Source organism: Thamnophis sirtalis, unplaced genomic scaffold (assembly GCF_051295495.1).
Source record: "Thamnophis sirtalis isolate CommonGarterSnake01/CBP01778 unplaced genomic scaffold, rThaSir2_p1.2 scaffold_11, whole genome shotgun sequence".
NCBI classification, from domain to species: Eukaryota; Metazoa; Chordata; class Lepidosauria; order Squamata; family Natricidae; genus Thamnophis; species Thamnophis sirtalis.
Genome location: NW_028261391.1, coordinates 55,167,890 through 55,187,083, shown reverse-complemented (window position 1 = coordinate 55,187,083; position 19,194 = coordinate 55,167,890). Strand labels below are relative to the sequence as shown.

General features: G+C 41.7%; 1 protein-coding gene across 4 annotated transcripts in view; it reads right to left on the bottom strand.

Annotated features, from left to right (window-relative positions):
• Positions 1–19,194, bottom strand: part of VTI1A (vesicle transport through interaction with t-SNAREs 1A) — a 248,033-nt gene that overhangs the window by 224,178 nt on the left and 4,661 nt on the right. For all 4 annotated transcript variants that reach the window (XM_087725835.1, XM_087725836.1, XM_087725833.1 and 1 more), the window contains exon 3: positions 6,289–6,399. In XM_087725835.1, the coding sequence (XP_087581961.1) occupies positions 6,289–6,399 (111 nt within the window). The remainder of the gene's footprint in view (positions 1–6,288; positions 6,400–19,194) is intronic.

Sequence of the window (19,194 nt, the reverse complement as noted above, 5' to 3'; positions counted from 1 at the left end):
CTATCTTTGCATTAAGTTATCTGCAGAACCATATCCCTCTGGTTTCCAAGTATATCCAACTATTTCCAATTGTTTGTGCCCAATTTCAGAAAGTTAGGACAGTTGTTTCAGCATGAAAAACATTTTTATATGATGGAACTAGCTCTTTGGAATGGCCTTCCATCAGGAATACATTGGTTTCCAACATTTTCTGGCTTCCAGAAAGTGTTCAAAAGAGAGTTTTTCTGAGGGTTGACACCAGATCTTTTTAGTACCGTAATCTTACATATTCCTTGATGTTACTATATTTTGTTCTGCTACTATGAGGCACCAAATGACAGTTTATCCTGGGCAGAATAAAAAGTTAATACATAAATACATATATATCTAAATAATCAACCAGATGTATTTAATGTCATTCTTGTCTGCAATAAAGTTTCTAATGTAGTCAATTCGTATTTGGGAGTCTTCTGCCAAGACATAAGAGATAAGTGAATGGAGACTTCTGATTTACTCCAAGCTCTAGTGTGAAGTCTTATATACCTGTCCACTCATCTTCACCTTCTCTGCTCAGGCCATTACTGGAAGCAAAGGTTTTATTTCTCAGACTCTCTGATTACCCAAGTACAAACTCCTAAATAGAAGGAAATTTTGTTAGGGATTCTTCACTTAAGCTTTTTATCACAACATAATATAAACAGTTAAACTTTTCCATCCATTTGTTGTGGCAAGATTTCATTGTGGAATACTACTCAATCAAAATGTGAACCTGGTTGAAGTATCAGCAACAAAGTACTTAATAAATAAGACTGTCTCTCAATGGCTCAACAGATAAAACATTAGACCATTAAGAAGTCCTTACTTCAGATAATGCAAGTGAAAACAAGACACTGAATAAAAGTCCCAGAAGAATCTACAAGATTTTAAATAGACTACAATATGATTCCTAAGTGCAGATATTTTATACCGGAGTGTGTTAATCATTTTTGCATACTCTCTTAAAGTTTTTCCTCAACTGTTATTTTAAAATTAGCATTTTTCTGTTCTCAAGCCAGAATAAAGAACTTTTTCCATTGTAATTATGCCATATCACAAAAATGAAGAGCAGTTTAGTTCATACACTAATTCCAGACCCTAAAATATCATGTCCAATGAGGCACCCAAACCATACATGTATATCAGTGGTTGAATGAGGCTTCTTCAAAAATGGCTTTGCTTTAGCCATCTCAGCTTTTCTTTCCTTTGTATGTGAAATGAATCTATATAAAAAGTTATACAAAGAGCAGCAATGGTAATACCAATAACTATAAATTGATTTCAATTCCTCTTTCACCAAAACCTTTCAATATACTTTGATTTCCTTTTTTAAAAACTAAAAGTCTATAGTATACCAGAGCATTTCAGCAGAACATTGTACCATCAATTACTTTTTTAGAATTTAAAAAGTAGACTTAATTTTGCAGCAAAGCACGCTCTCTATTTGCAGGACAGGCTATGAACATAGAATAACAAAGTTGGAAGGACCTTGGGGGTTTTCTAGTCCAACCCTCTGCTAGAGAATGAGACCCTATACCATTTCAGACAAATAGCTGTCCAGTCTCTTCTTAAAGCCTCCAGTATTGAGACACTCATAATTTCTGAAGGCAAGCCATTCTACTAGTTACAGTAATTGTTCTCATCCTTAGGAAATTTATCCTTAGTTTTGGATTGTTTCTTTCCTTGTTTAGTTTCCATCCATTGTTTCTGGTTTGATTTCTACTTTGAAAAATACATCGACACCCTCTTTTTTGTGGCAGCCCCTCAAATATTAAAACACTGCTATCATGTCTGCCCTAGTCCTTTTCACTAGATTAAACATACCACATTCTTGCAACCGTTCTTCATATGTTTTAGTCTCCATTTCCCTAATTCTTTGCTACACAGGTATTCTGACATATATGGCCTGGGTTACAGGCTTATAATTTCAATATGGCTACTAAATGCAAAATTTATATTGCCTATACCTTAGGAATAGGTAGGACATTGATTACAGTAACAGGTGAGTCATTTTTGCAGGTCTAGTTTTATAGCTCTAAAATAAAATATATTTTTTTACAAACAAATACACTAACTACACATTATCTAGGATTACAAATCTTGGCTACAAAAATGTAGACTATTGGTACATAGCAATAAAGAATTAAAGTGTAGAGTTACACATAGAAAACTTGACAAACCATTGCAATTAGTCAAAAGTGTGTGTGTGTGTGTGTGTGTGTTTGTGTGTGTGTGGACATTGATTACAGTAACAGGTGAGTCATTTTTGCAGGTCTAGTTTTATAGCTCTAAAATAAAATATATATTTTTTACAAATAAATACACTAACTACACGTTATCTAGGACTACAAATCTTGGCTACAAAACTGTAGACTATTGGTACATAGCAATAAAGAATTAAAGTGTAGAGTTACACATAGAAAACTTGACAAACCATTGCAATTAGTCAAAAGTGTGTGTGTGTGTGTGTGTGTGTGTGTGTTTGTGTGTGTGTGGACATTGATTACAGTAACAGGTGAGTCATTTTTGCAGGTCTAGTTTTATAGCTCTAAAATAAAATATATATTTTTTACAAATAAATACACTAACTACACGTTATCTAGGACTACAAATCTTGGCTACAAAACTGTAGACTATTGGTAGAGAGCAATAAAGAATTAAAGTGTAGAGTTACACATAGAAAACTTGACAAACCATTGCAATTAGTCAAAAGTGTGTGTGTGTGTGTGTGTGTGTGTGTGTGTGTTACTGCTTCTTAAAATGTCTAGCTTCTAAAAATCAGAAATTCAGGATTTTGGGGGAAAGGGCAGGTGAAGAAAAGAAAAGAATGCTCTTACCAGAGTAATTCCTGGCTCTTAATATTGCTTTTAAGATTATTTAGATAATTTTTTTCTGCCAACGTAATCACATACTGCAACTCCATGTTTGACCACAAGATAGAGCTAACTATATACAGAAAATTTGTTAACTTTTCCTGCTGTTTAAAACTTGACACTTTAAAAATGTGCTTAACAATAAACTTCACTCACAAGTTGCTTAATACCTTCAGTAAAACAATCCTGTCAGTATCAACTTGTTAACAAACTTCTTAAAAGTCTAAAAAGATGAAGCAAAATAGTATCAATAAAACTCTGCTTTTATTGTTCCTTCAACATAGAATCTAAGAATTTTTACAATAAAACTTACATACCGGGTTTTAAACATACTTCTAGACAAATATAGATAATCTTCCACTTACAGCATTTTGTTAGTGACCATTTGAAGTTACAAAGGCACTGAAAAAAATGACTTACAACTGTTTTTCACATGACAGTTGCAGCTTGGCAGCTGGCACATATTTATGACAGTTGCAGGCATGTGATCATTTTTTGCCACTTTCTCACAAGCAAAGTCAATGGGAAAGCCAGATTCCCTTAACAATCATGTTACTAACCAAATAACTGCAGTTATTCATTCAATAATAAGTAAGTATGTCAAGTAAATAAGTCAAATAAAACAAGTAAGGTCATAAAATGGTGTACTTAACACTCATCTTGCTTAGCAATGGAAATTTTGGGCTCAATTGTGTTCGTATGTCAAGGACCTATGTATTCTCTTTCGTGCTTGTTTTGTTTTGTAAAATTAACATGGCTATTAAGCTGTATTATGTCTCTTGTAAGTACATTTAGAGATCACCTATGCTTTCTTACTGAGGACCATTTTTGATTTTATAATTCAAATGATTAGTATAGAATGCATATAAATCGGACAAACTTATTGTTTTCCAATTTGATTTTATGTACCGTATTTTTCGGAGTATAAGATGCACCTTTTCCCCTCAAAAATGAGGCTGAAAATCTAGGTGCGTCTCATACACTGAATACAACATTTTTTGCCTGCTGAAACACGCCCCCTTCACCAAAATTGCCATGCATAGCTTGTAGGAGGCTTTCAGAGAGTTCCTGGGGGATGGGGAGGGCAGAAATGAGCAGAAAATGGGCCAATTTTTGCTCAATTTTGCACCCCACCCCCAGCCTCCAGGAGCATTCTATAAGCTCCCATAAGGCTATCCATGCCCTTTCGAAAAATGGACCATTTTGGGGAGGTTTGCAGAGTGCAAAAACTTTTTTTTTTAATTTGCCTCTTCAAAACCTTGGTGCGTCTTATATTCCGGTGCGTCTTATACTTCAAAAATATGGTAATCATCTCAAATAAGTGACTTGTTTAAAATGATTATTGTAACCTTCCCATCTTGCTAGTGTTGCAGTAGAAGCCTGGAATCCATGGCAAATCTAAAAAAAAGGTATGAGACATACTATACCATATTAAACTATGTGACAATAATTGGTCAAGACTGTTGGCATAGATATTTAACCACATTTTGAACAAAGTGAATCATAAATTAAGACAGAAAAAAATGTTACATTGTTCTATGTAACTGGCACTATGTAAGTGCACAAAAAAAGTAATAGATAACAAAATTTATCTCTCCTAGGAGGAAATTTTAACCAAGCACAGTGGCAGAAGATCTGAATTAAGAAAAATATTAGAATATGTAATCCTTTTACCTGTGCAAACGAGACATTGATAAATTACAAACTATGGCAATCAAAGCTCTCTTGAATCTGATTAATTTTTTTATCTGGGCTATAATAGAAATGACTAAAATAATTTCTAAAATAAAAGACAGGATAATATTCAAAATTAAAAACATAAAAACAACCATGCCAGATTATGCCAAGGTCTACATTGTTGACAATAGGAAGTCCTTAAACAGTCCATGAGTCTGATTCCATCCTTCTCTATTTGTATGCCCAAGCAAAAATCAATATCATTCTGTAGTAGCTATTGGTATTTTTGTCCTCTGTAGTGACATCTAAAATCACATCCATTGGTGATAAGTAAACAATACAGTAGTAATTTTAGAGGCGCACATAGTATAAAGCAGCCCTTTCTTTAATCTAAGTGAAATATCTTTGTCTGGCTTGCTCAAATGACTCAGAGCTCTAACATTACAAAAACAACTCTGCATTAATTACTATTCACTTTCTGAACACCATCAAAATGTTGTTTGCTCTTTCTTCTTCTTTTTTCTTTTTTATAAATTACGATGTCACAAATACTGTATAGCCTTTTATATATATATATCTATATCGTTGTGGCTGCCTTCATTTACTGTACCACATTCATGATTCATATTGCAAGTCACAATCATATTTCTGTAATCCAACCTTAGATTTTTGTTTATATTTTTGGATAACAAAAATATCTACAGTTATTCACAACTTAAGTTTCAGATTATTAGAGAAATCCAGAATAACTGCTTGTAACTCAAATGATTACTTGTACTATTTAAAATTATATTTTGCTTAGACCTAAGACTTTGGTATTGGCTATATGACTAAAATTACATTTGCAACTGACAAATGAATTCTCTTGAAATGCATCTTGAAATGCAGTTGCAATCTTGAAAGAATGGATAGCCCATAAAACACTGTTTTTTCACTCTCCTAAATGTAGAAGTAGATAATATCCCTTGCCATTTTTCAATCTCAATGTTATATCAGTTTCTTCGTTAGCGCAGTTTGAGAAATAGGAAGCTTAACTGAAAGCTTGGCTGATGGAAACTGATTGATTTCCACCAGCCAAGTAGACAAATGTTTGCTTAAATAAAATTACTGAATGCTTGATGAAAGAGCTTTTATTTAATTCTATAGGCTATGAAATATGAAGTGTTAATTTAAATAAAAATAATCTCCATTATCTAATAAATAAGATTCTTAGATTTTTATTTTTTATTAAATATATTCTTGAAAGTTATACTTGATTATACCATTAAGAATAATAGTTCTAAGTATTGTATTAAAAAGAATCAAGCAAAACCCAGGGAAGAGACTAATATACAAGCAAGGTTCACTTATGTTCCTAAATAATAATAATAATTTTCATAAAATAATAAAAATAGAAAAGTGGATAATTGGCTTACATTGCTCAGTATTTCTGTAATCTATACACCTGTTATTAATAATAGTGTATATGAACATGTTATGTAAAAAAAAATCATAGGATTGTATGTATATTTATATAAGGAAACTTCTGATCCTAGGCAAAAATGGATCTACAATAAAATTAAATAAATAATTTAATTAATTTAGTTATTATTTTAGTCTTTCTATCATACCTGAAGCAATAAAATGTTAATTAGAGTGAAGAATGATAATGCTATAAGTGAAGTTTACTAAAATAAATACTTCATGAATCCTCTCTCAAAATTCCATAGATGAATTAACTCACAAAATCTGTATCAAGTTTTTCCATTTCTTGCTTGTAGCTCTTCATTCTACTGCTGTACATGGCTCGGCTCTGTGGAGGGATTTCACGCACTTCAAGTTCCATTTGTTCCAACTGTTGTTTACAATTATGAAGAGAAAAAAGAAATGAAAAAGTAAGATACTATAATTGGATTTGAATCTGGAAAATAAACTATTCAAGAAATAAGAATTTTTAAATATAACTTGAACAATTATGCATATAATCATACCAAGCTATGAATTTGAAGCCATAATGACTGACTACACACAACATCTACGTTAAAAGCAAAGAACAGTATGGTTTAGTTTGATATGTGAACCACCTCACTAACAAATTTCATTTTTTTTTTATTAAGCATTTATAGGCCGCCCTTTTCCCTGAGGGGACTCAGGGCGGCTTACAATAATAGGGAGGGGGATCTAAACAAATATGCATAGACATTCTTCAAAATGAAATGAATCAATCAGATTATAAAATACAATAATTATTACTAGCTGCAAGATACTTTACGGCATCCACATGCATTCACAGCAATACCCTATGATTATAACAAACACAGGTTTACCACTGTTTATGAAATGGGTTCTCAACATCTATAATATAACAGAGCAGTGTCCCAATTAGTTCCAAATGAATTTATCAAAATCATATTTGCTGACAAATTCAAGTCCTGTCACTGATTGAAGAACTTGACTCGGTCTTTTTCAAGCAGATTAACCCCGTGGTCAGTACGGGCATGTTCTGCTACACCATGGTGATATTCTTCCTCTGATTTCTACTTTATCCATCCAGTAGTCATCCAGTTTCTTGCCCAAGCAAGTGTAATAATCAAAATGTCCATTATCCTAATATTGACAGACTAACGATAGTTATACATAACGCTAAATTGGGACTTTAAAACTATGATATATTAATCAACCCCGTAATAACATGGTTCATGGTAAAGCTAATCATATAGAGTAGAATGCTATATCATATCATTAAGCTAAATAATTTCAGAGTGTATAGCTATGTATAACATTGCTCCTAGGAGTTAGTATTTTCTTACGTAGCTGGACTCAAGTGGAGGTTTTGCTAACAGCTTAAAGAGCAAAGCCACAAACTAGAACAAGGGGGTCAAACTCACCATGTCATGTTGCCATCATGTAATATTTTGCGATGTTTTTTCCATTTACGAATCTAGAGTGGGCATGGTCTGTGCAACATGCATCCGACCCACGGCTACCAGTTTGACACCTCTGAACTAGAAGAATAAATTACAAAAGTCCCAGCAAGTTGCATGGCAACTCTAAGGGTGTGTGTGTGTTTGTGTGTCTGTCTGTCTGTCTGTGTGTAAGAGAGAGAGATTGCTGCAGTATCCCTGTGGTTGGTCGTAAGGGCAAATAACTGCTGGCTGCTGCAGCGACCATAACTTTGAAATCGGATCATAAATAGCTTTTGGGGACTCTATCATAATTTTGAATGGTTGTTAAGTGACCAGTTGTAAGATAACAACTACTTATATATGAAGCTGCGAATCTATACTTTGGCTTCCTATAGGGCCATGATGGCAAACCTATGGCACAAATGGCATACGGAGCCATTTGTCAGGGCAGCTGACTTCGGCCTTCTTTTGAGGTCATTTTTTGCCCTTCCTTGAAGCTTCCGGAGTGTGAAAAAACGGTCCTAATGGCAAACTGGAAGTTCGGGAATATACTTCCGATTTGCTCGTAGGGCTGGTTTTCAGGAGGCTTCCCTGAAGGCTCCGGAAGACAAAAAATGACCCTACAAGCAAACCGGAAGTCCTATGGTCATAGGGTCATATTTTGTCCTCCGGAGCAAGGCTCCATAGGGCTAAATACCAGCCCTACGAGAAAACTGGAAGTCCATTCCTGAACTTCCAGTTTGCCATTAGGGCCAGTTTTTCATGCTCCAGAGGCTTCAGGGAAGCTTCTAAAGCCTCCGGAGGGCGTCCAGGGGCAGGGGAGTCTGTTTTCGCCCTTCCCAGGCTCTATTAAAGCCTCAGGAGCCTGGGGAGGGCGAAAAAGCACGCCACAAATGGGGGGGGAGCGCTGGCCGTGCATGCATGCATGCTGGGGTTGTTTGCATAGAATTATGGGTGTGGCACGCCCACGCACGACCCCCCTGCACTCTCCCTGCTTTTGGCACGCAAGTCAAAAAAGGTTTGCCATCACTTCTATAGAACCTTTACCATATGTACTGTGCCATATGCATAAATACTATGCCAATGGCACTATAATGGAGGCTCTTCAGAAGGACGTCTTATAAATTATGTTACTAGATGTTGCATCTTCTGCTGAATTGCCACAATATGCAGATAATTACAAAGCATAGCTTTAAATTCTAATTAATGCCAACCACAAGTGATAAGTGCTTCATAATCACACTTAAATCTAGAAAAACACTTACTTTAATTAAGGAATCATGTAATGTAGAGCTAAGAAAGCATGCATGTTTACATTAACAAGAAGGAGGGGTTTATCCTGTTACACAACTCTCTTCAATTTGTCTGCTAAAATGTAATGTAACCTTTTTATTTTTCATTTATGTAATAAAGCCATGCTAATGCTTACTTCCAAATTATAAACAAACAAACTTTACTAATCTAAAACTGCATTATAGTTTGATTTCCAGTGAGGAAATGATGAACTGATGTCTGAAAATTGGAAGATATTATAACTGAAAATGGCAACTGGATGGTGTATCTGAACTGCCAAAAATTTTCCGGAAAAAGATGAGATTCTGAGGTTGTCCATAAGTGCTCTGGACAGCTGGTTTTTATGAGTTATTTGCAATCAGTTTCCAAGCAGGTGAGATTTGCAAGAGATTGCTGAGCTCATAGCCATCAATGTAGGCTTTAGGGACGCAGAGTTTGATTGAACCTCACTTTTACTCTTTTATTGTTTTTTAAAGATTGAAACTCTGCAAGTTTTATTATGTTCGCCGGGTGATTTTTTTTTCTTCAGTCCTTTAAGAAATAATCTTAAGTATGAGTTTGGTACAATTTTTTTAAAAATGGATTATACACAAAAGAGTAATTAAAATGTTGATCTTAGAAAGTTTTAAATGTATTAAATGTATATATGGACTTGAATTAACACTTTGAAATTGATTATAAGAATCCTTCCTGTGAGCAGCTTTCTTTATTTACAACTCTAATAAAAAAAATCTGAAAATATGTTCACTAGGGGGCACCAGAAGGAAATTAATACATCAATGGATATGTTGAGAGAGGGAGGGACCACTGCTTCACATGCAGCACTACTTGCCAGTTTGCTTCTGGATGTAAGTCAGAGTTCTGGTTATTAGCTATAAAGCCCTAAATTGTATAGGCCTGGTTTCCTAAGGTCCCATATATTTCCTATAACATTTGCCTGTCCAATTCGATCCTGAAGGACTGGCATGCTCTGGATTCCTTGGATTAAACAATATGATCTTTCAGGATCCCAGAATGTACCTGCTCTGTAGTAGTATCTGCCCTTGAGATCTGGAAGGCCTCACTCTGCTGGTGTTGGTGAATCATGTATATCTGGACTTTCAATTGGACCTTCAGCAAGGAAAAGTGAGACCCCACACTTATTTGCACTTGGCATTTTTTATTTTTATTTTTTATGTTTCCTGATTTTTATTATAATTTGATTGCTGTGAGCAGCCAAAGTCAGTGAGAGTCAGGCAGCATATAGGTTTAATAAATGATTATATACATAAAACTATGAAATCACAACTACCAGGCTTTTAGCTGTGTTAGCCTTCATAGGCATCAGATTCTTCCCAAGAACCTTCTAGGCTATCTCAATGTATCTGCGTAGTACATGTGCAGATCCAAGCTGTCTTTGTAATTGACAGATGGAAATGTTGCTAATGTGAATATTTTCTAAGTGCCATCCATGATTTTTTGGCATGGCAGCTAGTGTCCTGCTAACGATGGGAACCATCAGACCCTGTATATGCCATAATCTTTTAATTTTGATTTTCAAATCATGATACTTTGTGATTGTCTCCAATTCTTTGTCTTCTACTATACTGTCTCCTGATATTCCCATATCAGTTATCCACACTTCTTTTTTAATCACAGTTACATAAATCTGCTGTGTCCTGGGTCAAGGCGTTTATCAGTTTGTGTTTGGAAATATTTTAATCTTCTCATATTTTTTACCATTGTTATTATTGCGCAATCTCTCTCTGCTAAGCAAGACAAACTACTGCTTTCCTGCCAACTTTGGTGGTATAAAACAGGACAGGAAAAGAAACACTTCATTAGTTCGACTGCTATGATATCATGTTCTTCTGGATGCCTTAGTATACAATAGAGCCAAGTAGAGGGAAGCTTCAGATATGGAATACTTTTGATTTTGCCTAAGGATACTTCAAAAATCCAATAAATATATGCAGCTTTGCTCAGGTTTATAGCCAAGTAAACGTGCTACTTGTTGTGGAACAACGAAAGTTGACAATGACCTCTTAGGCCACGCAGCATTCAATCAACAACAATCCCTACTATTCCATTGGTGCTAAAAAAGGAAGCAAAGAGAGTTCACTAAACTTATATTGGGTCAAAATGTGATACCAGTGATAAGTGGAATGACATGGTGTTGGAAACCATGAGTTTTAAAAGACTATAAAACCTGTAGACCTCTGATTAAATTAAACAGTTGACAAAAAATAACCGTGTTTTCATTAATGAATTACCATGTACAAGTTTATATCAGAATACAGATCTAACTGGTACAAGAACTATGAACTATAATGGTTTATATCTTACATTTCTAGCAAGGAGCAAAGTTCTAAGTTCAATTCATATATTGTTTAATAGAAATAAAAGAAAGATACCAACATAGAAAACCAAGCTGAGCACCTCATGAAAAGTTAACATATGGTGGCATACAGAATGTGCATAATAAAGAAAATGAAAATGACCGTTGTCTTACCTGAACGGTCCTTCTATGGGTGCTGCGAAGGGAATCCAATCATGGGTTAACTTAGCCTTCTAGCCTTGAGACTGAGTATGCAAATATCAAAGTTACGCCTCCTCTGACTGGACTTCCGTTTCCTCCCCAGTTCTTATTACGAAGTCCACCGAAGAAGCATTATGTCAATCCTCAAACAAGCCGCAAGTCATCCGGCACTACGGAGTCAAGTCCAGTCAGTAACAAGTCAGAGAGTCACAGTCAAATGGAGCCCTGACCAGCCGAAGCTGCGGGCGGGTTTGGATTCCCTTCGCAGCACCCATAGAAGGACCGTTCAGGTAAGACAACGGTCATTCTCCTGTGTGCTGCTCCGGGAATCCAATCATGGGATATATCAAAGCAATGAACTCCCAGGGCGGGAGCTAGGCTGGTCAGGCTCCTCCGCAGACGGAAGGACCCTTTGCAACACTCTCCGCCCAAAGGACGCCTCGGCCGAGGCGAAGACATCAATCTTGTAGTGGCGAATAAAAGGCGAGGGAGATGCCCAAGTGGCCGCCCTGCAAATCTCTTCCACAGACGCTTGCGTCGCCCAGGCCGCTGTGGTGGCCGCACTCCTGGTGGAATGAGGAGTGATTCGCCTTGGAACCGGTCTGGAGTGGGTGTCATACGCCAACGCAATGCAAGCTTTCAACCATCGGCCGATGGTGTGGGAGGACACCTTCTGTCCCATTGAAGATGGCTGGAAGGAGACGAACAGGGCCTCCGATCTTCGGAACGACGCCGTGCGCTTCACATAGCGACGAAGAGCCCTGCGCACATCCAGATGGTGCCACTGACGTTCCCGCGGATGAGACGAGTGAGGACAAAAGTCCGGCAGGACAAGTTCTTGAGTTCTGTGAAACAACGAGTTTATCTTTGGAAGAAAGGTCGGATCCAAACGAAGCACTACCTTGTTCGGGTGGAAGATGCAAAGATCTGCACGAACCGAAAGGGCTGCTAGCTCCGACACCCTCCTGGCCGATGTTATGGCCACCAGGAAAGCCGTCTTGAGTGTCAGCAAGCGGAGGCTGATGGAATGTAGAGGCTCAAAGGGGGCAGCTGTAAGGGCCCTGAGAACCAAGGTCAAATCCCACGTGGGATAACGATGTACCGTCGGCGGTCGTAAGTTGGAAGCACCCTTAAGGAAGGTTCGAACTCGCAAGTGCTGGGATAAGGAGCGGCCTTGGCCACCCCCGACCACCGTTGACAAGGCTGTGACCTGCCGGCGAAGTGTGTTTGGTGCCAACCCCTTGTTGAGGCCGGACTGCAAGAAATCCAGAACCTGGGGCACCGAGGCCTTGATGGGATCGACCCCGGTGCGTCGGCACCAGCGGCAGAAGGCCTGCCAGGTAGCTTCGTAAATACGGGTAGGCGACGGGCGACGGGCCGCTTGAATTGTAGAGATGACTTCGTCTGAATAGTGGAGGGCCGCTAGCATCTCCCGCTCACGTGCCACACGGCTAACTGCAACAGCTGAGGGTCCGGGTGCCGGAGAGCCCCTTGGTGGAGCTGAATCTTGTCGTCCGGGATCCTCCAAGGACGCGAAACGGACAGATGGACGAGGTCTGCGTACCAGGGACGTCTGGGCCACATTGGAGCGACCAGCAACACTTCCGCCTGTTCTGTCAAGATCTTCTGAATGACTGACGGAAGGATCGGGAGAGGAGGAAAGGCATAGAGAAGGCCGGCCGGCCAACGGCTGCGTAGAGCGTCTACCCCCTCCGCCCCCGGAGCCTGGTATCGGGAGTAAAACCGGGGAAGTTGTGCGTTGTGCGGGTGAGCGAACAGATCCACCTCGGGCAGGCCGAAGCGGCGAGAGAGCTCCTGGAAGAGAATGGGGTGGAGCTGCCACTCCCCCTGATCCACAGTCGCTCTGCTCAGCCAGTCCGCCTGAGTGTTGGCTTCGCCCGAGATGTGCTCCGCCCGAATCGATGAGAGCCTGGGCTCCGCCCAATGGAACAACCTTTCCGCTTCCAGCATCAGAGCTCTGGACTGCGTTCCCCCTTGGCGGTTGATGTGAGCCTTGGAGGCCACATTGTCGGTCAGGATTAACACATGGTGATGAGATACAATGTCCCGAAATTCCAGGAGAGCCAGACGGATGGCCCGCAACTCCAGCCAGTTTATGCTGTTCGCCAGCTCCTGATCCGACCATCGACCTTGGGCCACCTTGTCCAGGGCATGGGCCCCCCATCCGAATAAGCTGGCGTCCGTTGTAACTTGAACTCGGTCCGGCTCCTTGAATGGACATCCCCTGAGGAGCCTGGACGACATCCACCAATGCAGGGACCGCCTGGCCTTGCCCGGGAGCTGCACCTTGATGTGGGAATGACTGGTATGCGCTCTTTGGAAGGGCAGCAGGAACCACTGGAGAGGACGCGCATGGAACCTGGCCCAGGGCACCACGCTGATGCAGGAGATCATCTTCCCTAGCAGTTTGGAAAGCGACAGCAGCGGTACTCGCCGATGGGATAGCGCATGATGCGCTAGGCGGTATATGCTCTGCCTCCTTTCCGGGGACAGGAAAACCTCGCACGACATCGAGTTGATGGTGGTTCCCAGATGAAGGAGGGACGTGGTTGGGCGCAGGTGGCTCTTGGGCAGATTGAGGACAAAGCCATGGTCCCGCAATGCGTCCATCGTGACCTGTAGGTCTCGGAGGGCCTGATCTCGAGAGGACGACAGCACCAACACGTCGTCCAAATAACAATTGATGCGTATTGGAATTGAGCGAAGGGAGGCTGCCAATACTGCCAGAAGCTTGGTGAACGTGCGCGGGGCCGAGGAAAGGCCGAATGGCAAGGCCCGGTATTGATAATGACGGCCGTTGAAGTGAAACCGCAGGAACTTCCGATGTGCCGGATGAATGGGCACATGGAGGTACGCTTCTTTGATGTCTATGGAAGTCATCATGTCGCCTTGGCGGATGGAAGCCAATATGCTCTTCAGAGAGTGCATTTTGAATTTTTGGTATTTGATATACTGATTGAGCTGTTTCAAATCTAGGATTGCCCTCCATCCCCCGGAGTTCTTTGGTACTAGGAACAAGATGGAATAAAACCCTAGGCCTCCCTGCCCTTTGGGAACTTGTTCTATGGCCCTGATGGTGAGAAGATGAGATATCTCGGTGTCCATAAGGCGCCGCTTTGACGGGCACCTGGGCACAGGGCACCTGATGAACCTCCTCGGGGGGATGGATAGAAATTCTAGCGTGAGACCCAAACTCACTACTTGAAGGGCCCAGGCGTCTGACGTGAGCTCCGCCCACCGGTGGGCGAAGGCCAAGAGACGTCCTCCTATGGGCCCTACCTCCTGCGAGTCAGCGGTATCTGCGAAAGGATCGGTTGCCCGCTCCTCGGAATGACCGTCTACTCTGCGCCTGACTCTGCTGGCGCCCCCTGTCTCTGGCCCCGGCTCGGTCCTGGCCACGGTCCTGTGCCTGGGAGAACCCCCTGGTATAGTTGGGGACATAGGGGGCAGAGGTAAACCCCGAGTCCCCAGACCGAAAGGGCTGCCGTCTACCATAAGGCTGTGGCCTTCTGGCCACACGGGCACTTGTGGAGGGAAGCACCCTACGTCTGTCCCGAGTCTCAATGAGAATTGGATCCAGCACTGAACCAAACAAGGCCCCGCCCTTAAAGGGCGTGGATGCTAGACGCCACTTGGATTTGATATCAGCTTGCCAGTGGCGGAGCCAGAGCAAACGGCGAGAAGCCACATTGGAAGCCACGGCTCGGGAAGCAAACTTTGCCGCGCTAAGGGTGGCATAAGCAGAAAACTCTAGGGCCGCTATCAGTTTGGTGACATCCTGATGGAGGCGCAGTTCCTCCGGATCCAGCCTTTCCTGTAGCTGTCTCAGCCAAACTAAAGAAGTCCTATTAAAGAAGGAAGCTGCAGTGGCTGATCGCAAGGCCCACGCTGCTGCCTGATGAGTCTTGCGAAGGACCGATTCGGCCTTGCGGTCCTCGGCCTTCAATCCTTCCGAAATTTCAGAAGGAATTAACGCCGGTGAAGCAAGAGCAGCTATGGGAGCATCCACTGTGGGAAACTGCAGGAGGGCCTCCAACTCTGGGGAAGATGTGAAAAGCTTCCTATCACCAGACCCAGGGGGCTTAACCGCGGTCGGCTCATCCCACTGCTTTTGGATCAAATCAAGAAAAAGCTTGGGAGATGGGATAAAATCCTGCAGAGCCACCTGCTCAGCAAAGAGCCGCTCGGTGGCATCCAGGCCCACAGCAGCACTTTCTGCAGAAATTGCCTCCCCCATGTGGGTGGTAGTCTTGGCCTTATATAGCAGGGATTTGAAAAGAGTGTGCCTGAAAAGCCCAGGGGGCGGAGGCTGGTCCACAGGAAGGCCCTCGTCACCAGAGAGTTCCCTATCCTGGATTTCACCTTCCTCCACTAAAGGAGACTGTGCGCTAAACACAGAGTGTAAAGGGGAAGGAGGATCAGTTTGCAGAATGGAAGAATCCCCTTGTACTGCTTGGGGAGCCAGGCCTGAGTAGGCCAGAGTAGGCCTGGAGACCTGGGACCTACGTGCTAATTCCGCATCCACCCCTCTGGAAATAGCCTCTGAGATCATGCTGTAGAATTCAGCAGAAAGGCCCAAATCCTGGCCCTCCAGAGGCCTGAGGCCTGCAGCTGTGGGGGTGAACGTGGCAGAGGGCCCAGCGCGTGGAGGTGAACGAAGAGAAGCCCCACTAGCCTCCGAAATAATTGGGGGAGAACGAGGCCCGAAAGCCCCTACCTCAGGAATAGGGCCCTGGGGAAGCTGAATATCAGGAGACCAACCCTGCTCAACAACCCTCACCGGAGACACAGGCTGCTGAACCAAAACCGGAGGGGAAGAAATGGGAGCCCCAGATGCCTTGGGGGGAACTTTGGCCTTGTCCTTGCGCTTGTGCGACTTATCTCGAACAGTAGATGAGGCTCGAGGCCTACTAGTAGAGGCCCTGGTCGCGGCCCTGTTGGGCCCAGGGCTGGCCCCTCCCTCGCCAGGGGAGCGGGGCTCAGAAACTGGCCGGACAGTACCTTGCAATTGATCAGCCATGATATGAATTTGAAAGAGCTCAATCAGCGAGACAAAGGAATGCAATTGAAAGCACTTCGCCAAGAACGCCACGTGGAAGCAGAGACCAAGAGAAGCGACCTCCTCCCTGAGTCAGCAAACTCGAGTGAGGGAAAAGGGAGGGGCGGAAGCAGTGCGCAGACTCAAGCGCGCGAACAAAATCTGCCTTCTCATCCCAGGCGTTAGAGCGCATGCGTGAAAAGCGCTTCCAAATAAGGTCACCGGCTTCAAAGGCGCGAAATTCAAAGGAACCGCAGGGGAAATTCCCAAACAGCCGATCCGTGTAATCCTCCGGCAGCCGCTCCAGCGAGGGCACAAAGGAGGGAGGCGGGGAGGGGGGGAGACCCGCTCCGACAAGCCAAAGCCTCGGATCTGACCGCGCCCGCGGGCGGGTGCTATCCGGCAGGGGTGGCAGCGCTGGGAGACTCAGCTTCCTTGCGCGCTGATGATAAGGGAGGGCAGGCGGAGAACGCCCCACTCCAGCTGCAGCGATCCGATATCGCTTTAAGGGAAATAGCGAGGGAGGAATCTGCTGACAGCAATCTGCCGCTTTACCTCCAATCCAGTAAGAAATCCACAGTGAAAAACCAAGTAATTTCATCCTTAACCCTGAAATATTAGCAATTAATCAAGAGAGCGTTGAAAATAAGTCTCGTAGGCTTGACTGAGTAATAAGGACTGGGGAGGAAACGGAAGTCCAGTCAGAGGAGGCGTAACTTTGATATTTGCATACTCAGTCTCAAGGCTAGAAGGCTAAGTTAACCCATGATTGGATTCCCGGAGCAGCACACAGGAGAATTAACAGAGAAATAAATTCTGACAGTTATGGTATAGCTGATAAAAGGATAGGCAAACATAAAAGAAAAATGTATGAAGAGAAAAGAAGTAGAAATATTAAGTACAGATTTTCTGGAAAATGAAATAGGGGATAGCTAAAAGATAACAGTTGTACCGATAAAGGAAAATATTTGTAGCTCGGAGTTGAAATGATGGATCCTTGGTCCATTCTGAGCTTGGTTGTATTTATGCAGTGCTATCATTGATATAGCATATCAGTGCACAGATGATGTTATCTATTTGGGCCCTTGCATAAATAAAAATTCAGGTTGGTGATTAAGGCACAGGCTACAAACTGGGAGATCATGAGTTCTATCTTAGCCATAAAAGCCAGTTGGGTGATCTTGAAACATCATTCTCAGCTCAACTCTCCTCATAGGATTGTTGTTGTGGGGAAAATAGGAGGAACAAGGTGTCTTCTATATGTTCACTGCCTTGAGTTATTTGTTAAAACAATAAAGCCAGGATATAAATAAATAAAAATAAAATAAATACAATCAAGCTCAGAGCACCAAGGACCACTCATCTCAATCCTGAGTTACAAATATGAGTGAAAAAGCAACACATGCTGTAAAAGGTACCTTATACATCTATCCTTTCAAAAATAATAGGTCTCTCTTTAATCTCACTAGCTTGCTCATAACTAGGAATCACCACAATTCTCCATCCCTAATAAAGATAAGTATCACCTTAGAATTACTTAATGACATGCTTGCACAATACATCTATTAACACTGTATGAATCTGAGACTTACCTATGACACACAATTACAGAATGTTCTCTGACATAGGAAAGTTTCTCTCAATCAGTTGAGCAAGAAACAAACTATGATGATACTGAATTGTTAAAATGATTGACTGGTTTGGACAAGAAAGCTAAATCTAAGCATAATATTAATCAGTGGTTATGCGACTACATTAAGAACATGAAAATAGCCTGTTACATACTTTAGTTAGTATAGTCTACAGCAGGCTTTTCAAACTGGCAGCCTGTGAGCAGGATACGGCCCACACAGGCCACACCCACCGTGTCTCCGCAAAGGTAAAAAATCCTGATATGTCATGATGTGGCCCACGATGCTATTAGGTTTGATACCCCTGATCTATAGCATAGATGATAGATAGATGATAGATAGATGATAGATGATAGATAGATAGATAGATAGATAGATAGATAGATAGATAGATAGATAGATAGATAGATAGATAGATAGATAGATAGATAGATAGATAGATAGATAGATAGATAGATAGATAGATAGAATTACATTGTCAGGTAGAAGGGCAGTATATACAGGTGAAACTCAAAAAATTAGAATATTGTGCAAAAGTTCATTTATTTCAGTAATGCAACTTAAAAGGTGAAACTAATATATGAGATAAGACTCATTACATGCAAAGCAAGATAGTTCAAGCTGTGATTTGTCGTAATTGTGATGATTATGGCGTACAGCTCATGAAAACCCCAAATCCACCATCTCAAAAAATTAGAATATTACATGCAGTCAATAAAACAAGGATTGTACATAGAACAATATTGGACCTCTGAAAAGTATAAGCATGCATATGTACTCAGTACTTGGTTTGGGCCCCTTTTGCAGCAATTACTGCCTCAATGCGGCGTGGCATGGAAGCTATCAGCCTGTGGCACTGCTGAGGTGTTATGGAAGACCAGGATGCTTCCATAGCGGCCTTCAGCTCTTCTGCATTGTTCAGTCTCATGTCTCTCATATTTCTCTTGGCAATGCCCCATAGATTCTCTATGGGGTTCAGGTCAGGCGAGTTTGCTGGCCAATCAAGCACAGTAATCCCACAGTCATTGAACCAGATTTTGGTGCTTCTGGCAGTGTGGGCAGCTGGAAAATGAGGTCAGCATCCCCATAAATCTCATCTGCAGAAGGAAGCATGAAGTGCTCCATAATCTCCTGATAGACGGCTGCGTTGACCCTGGTCTTAATGAAGCACAATGGTCCAAAGTCCTGTTGCTCAGTGGTCCAAAGTCCTCTTTTCTGATGAGAGCAACTTTTGCATCTCATT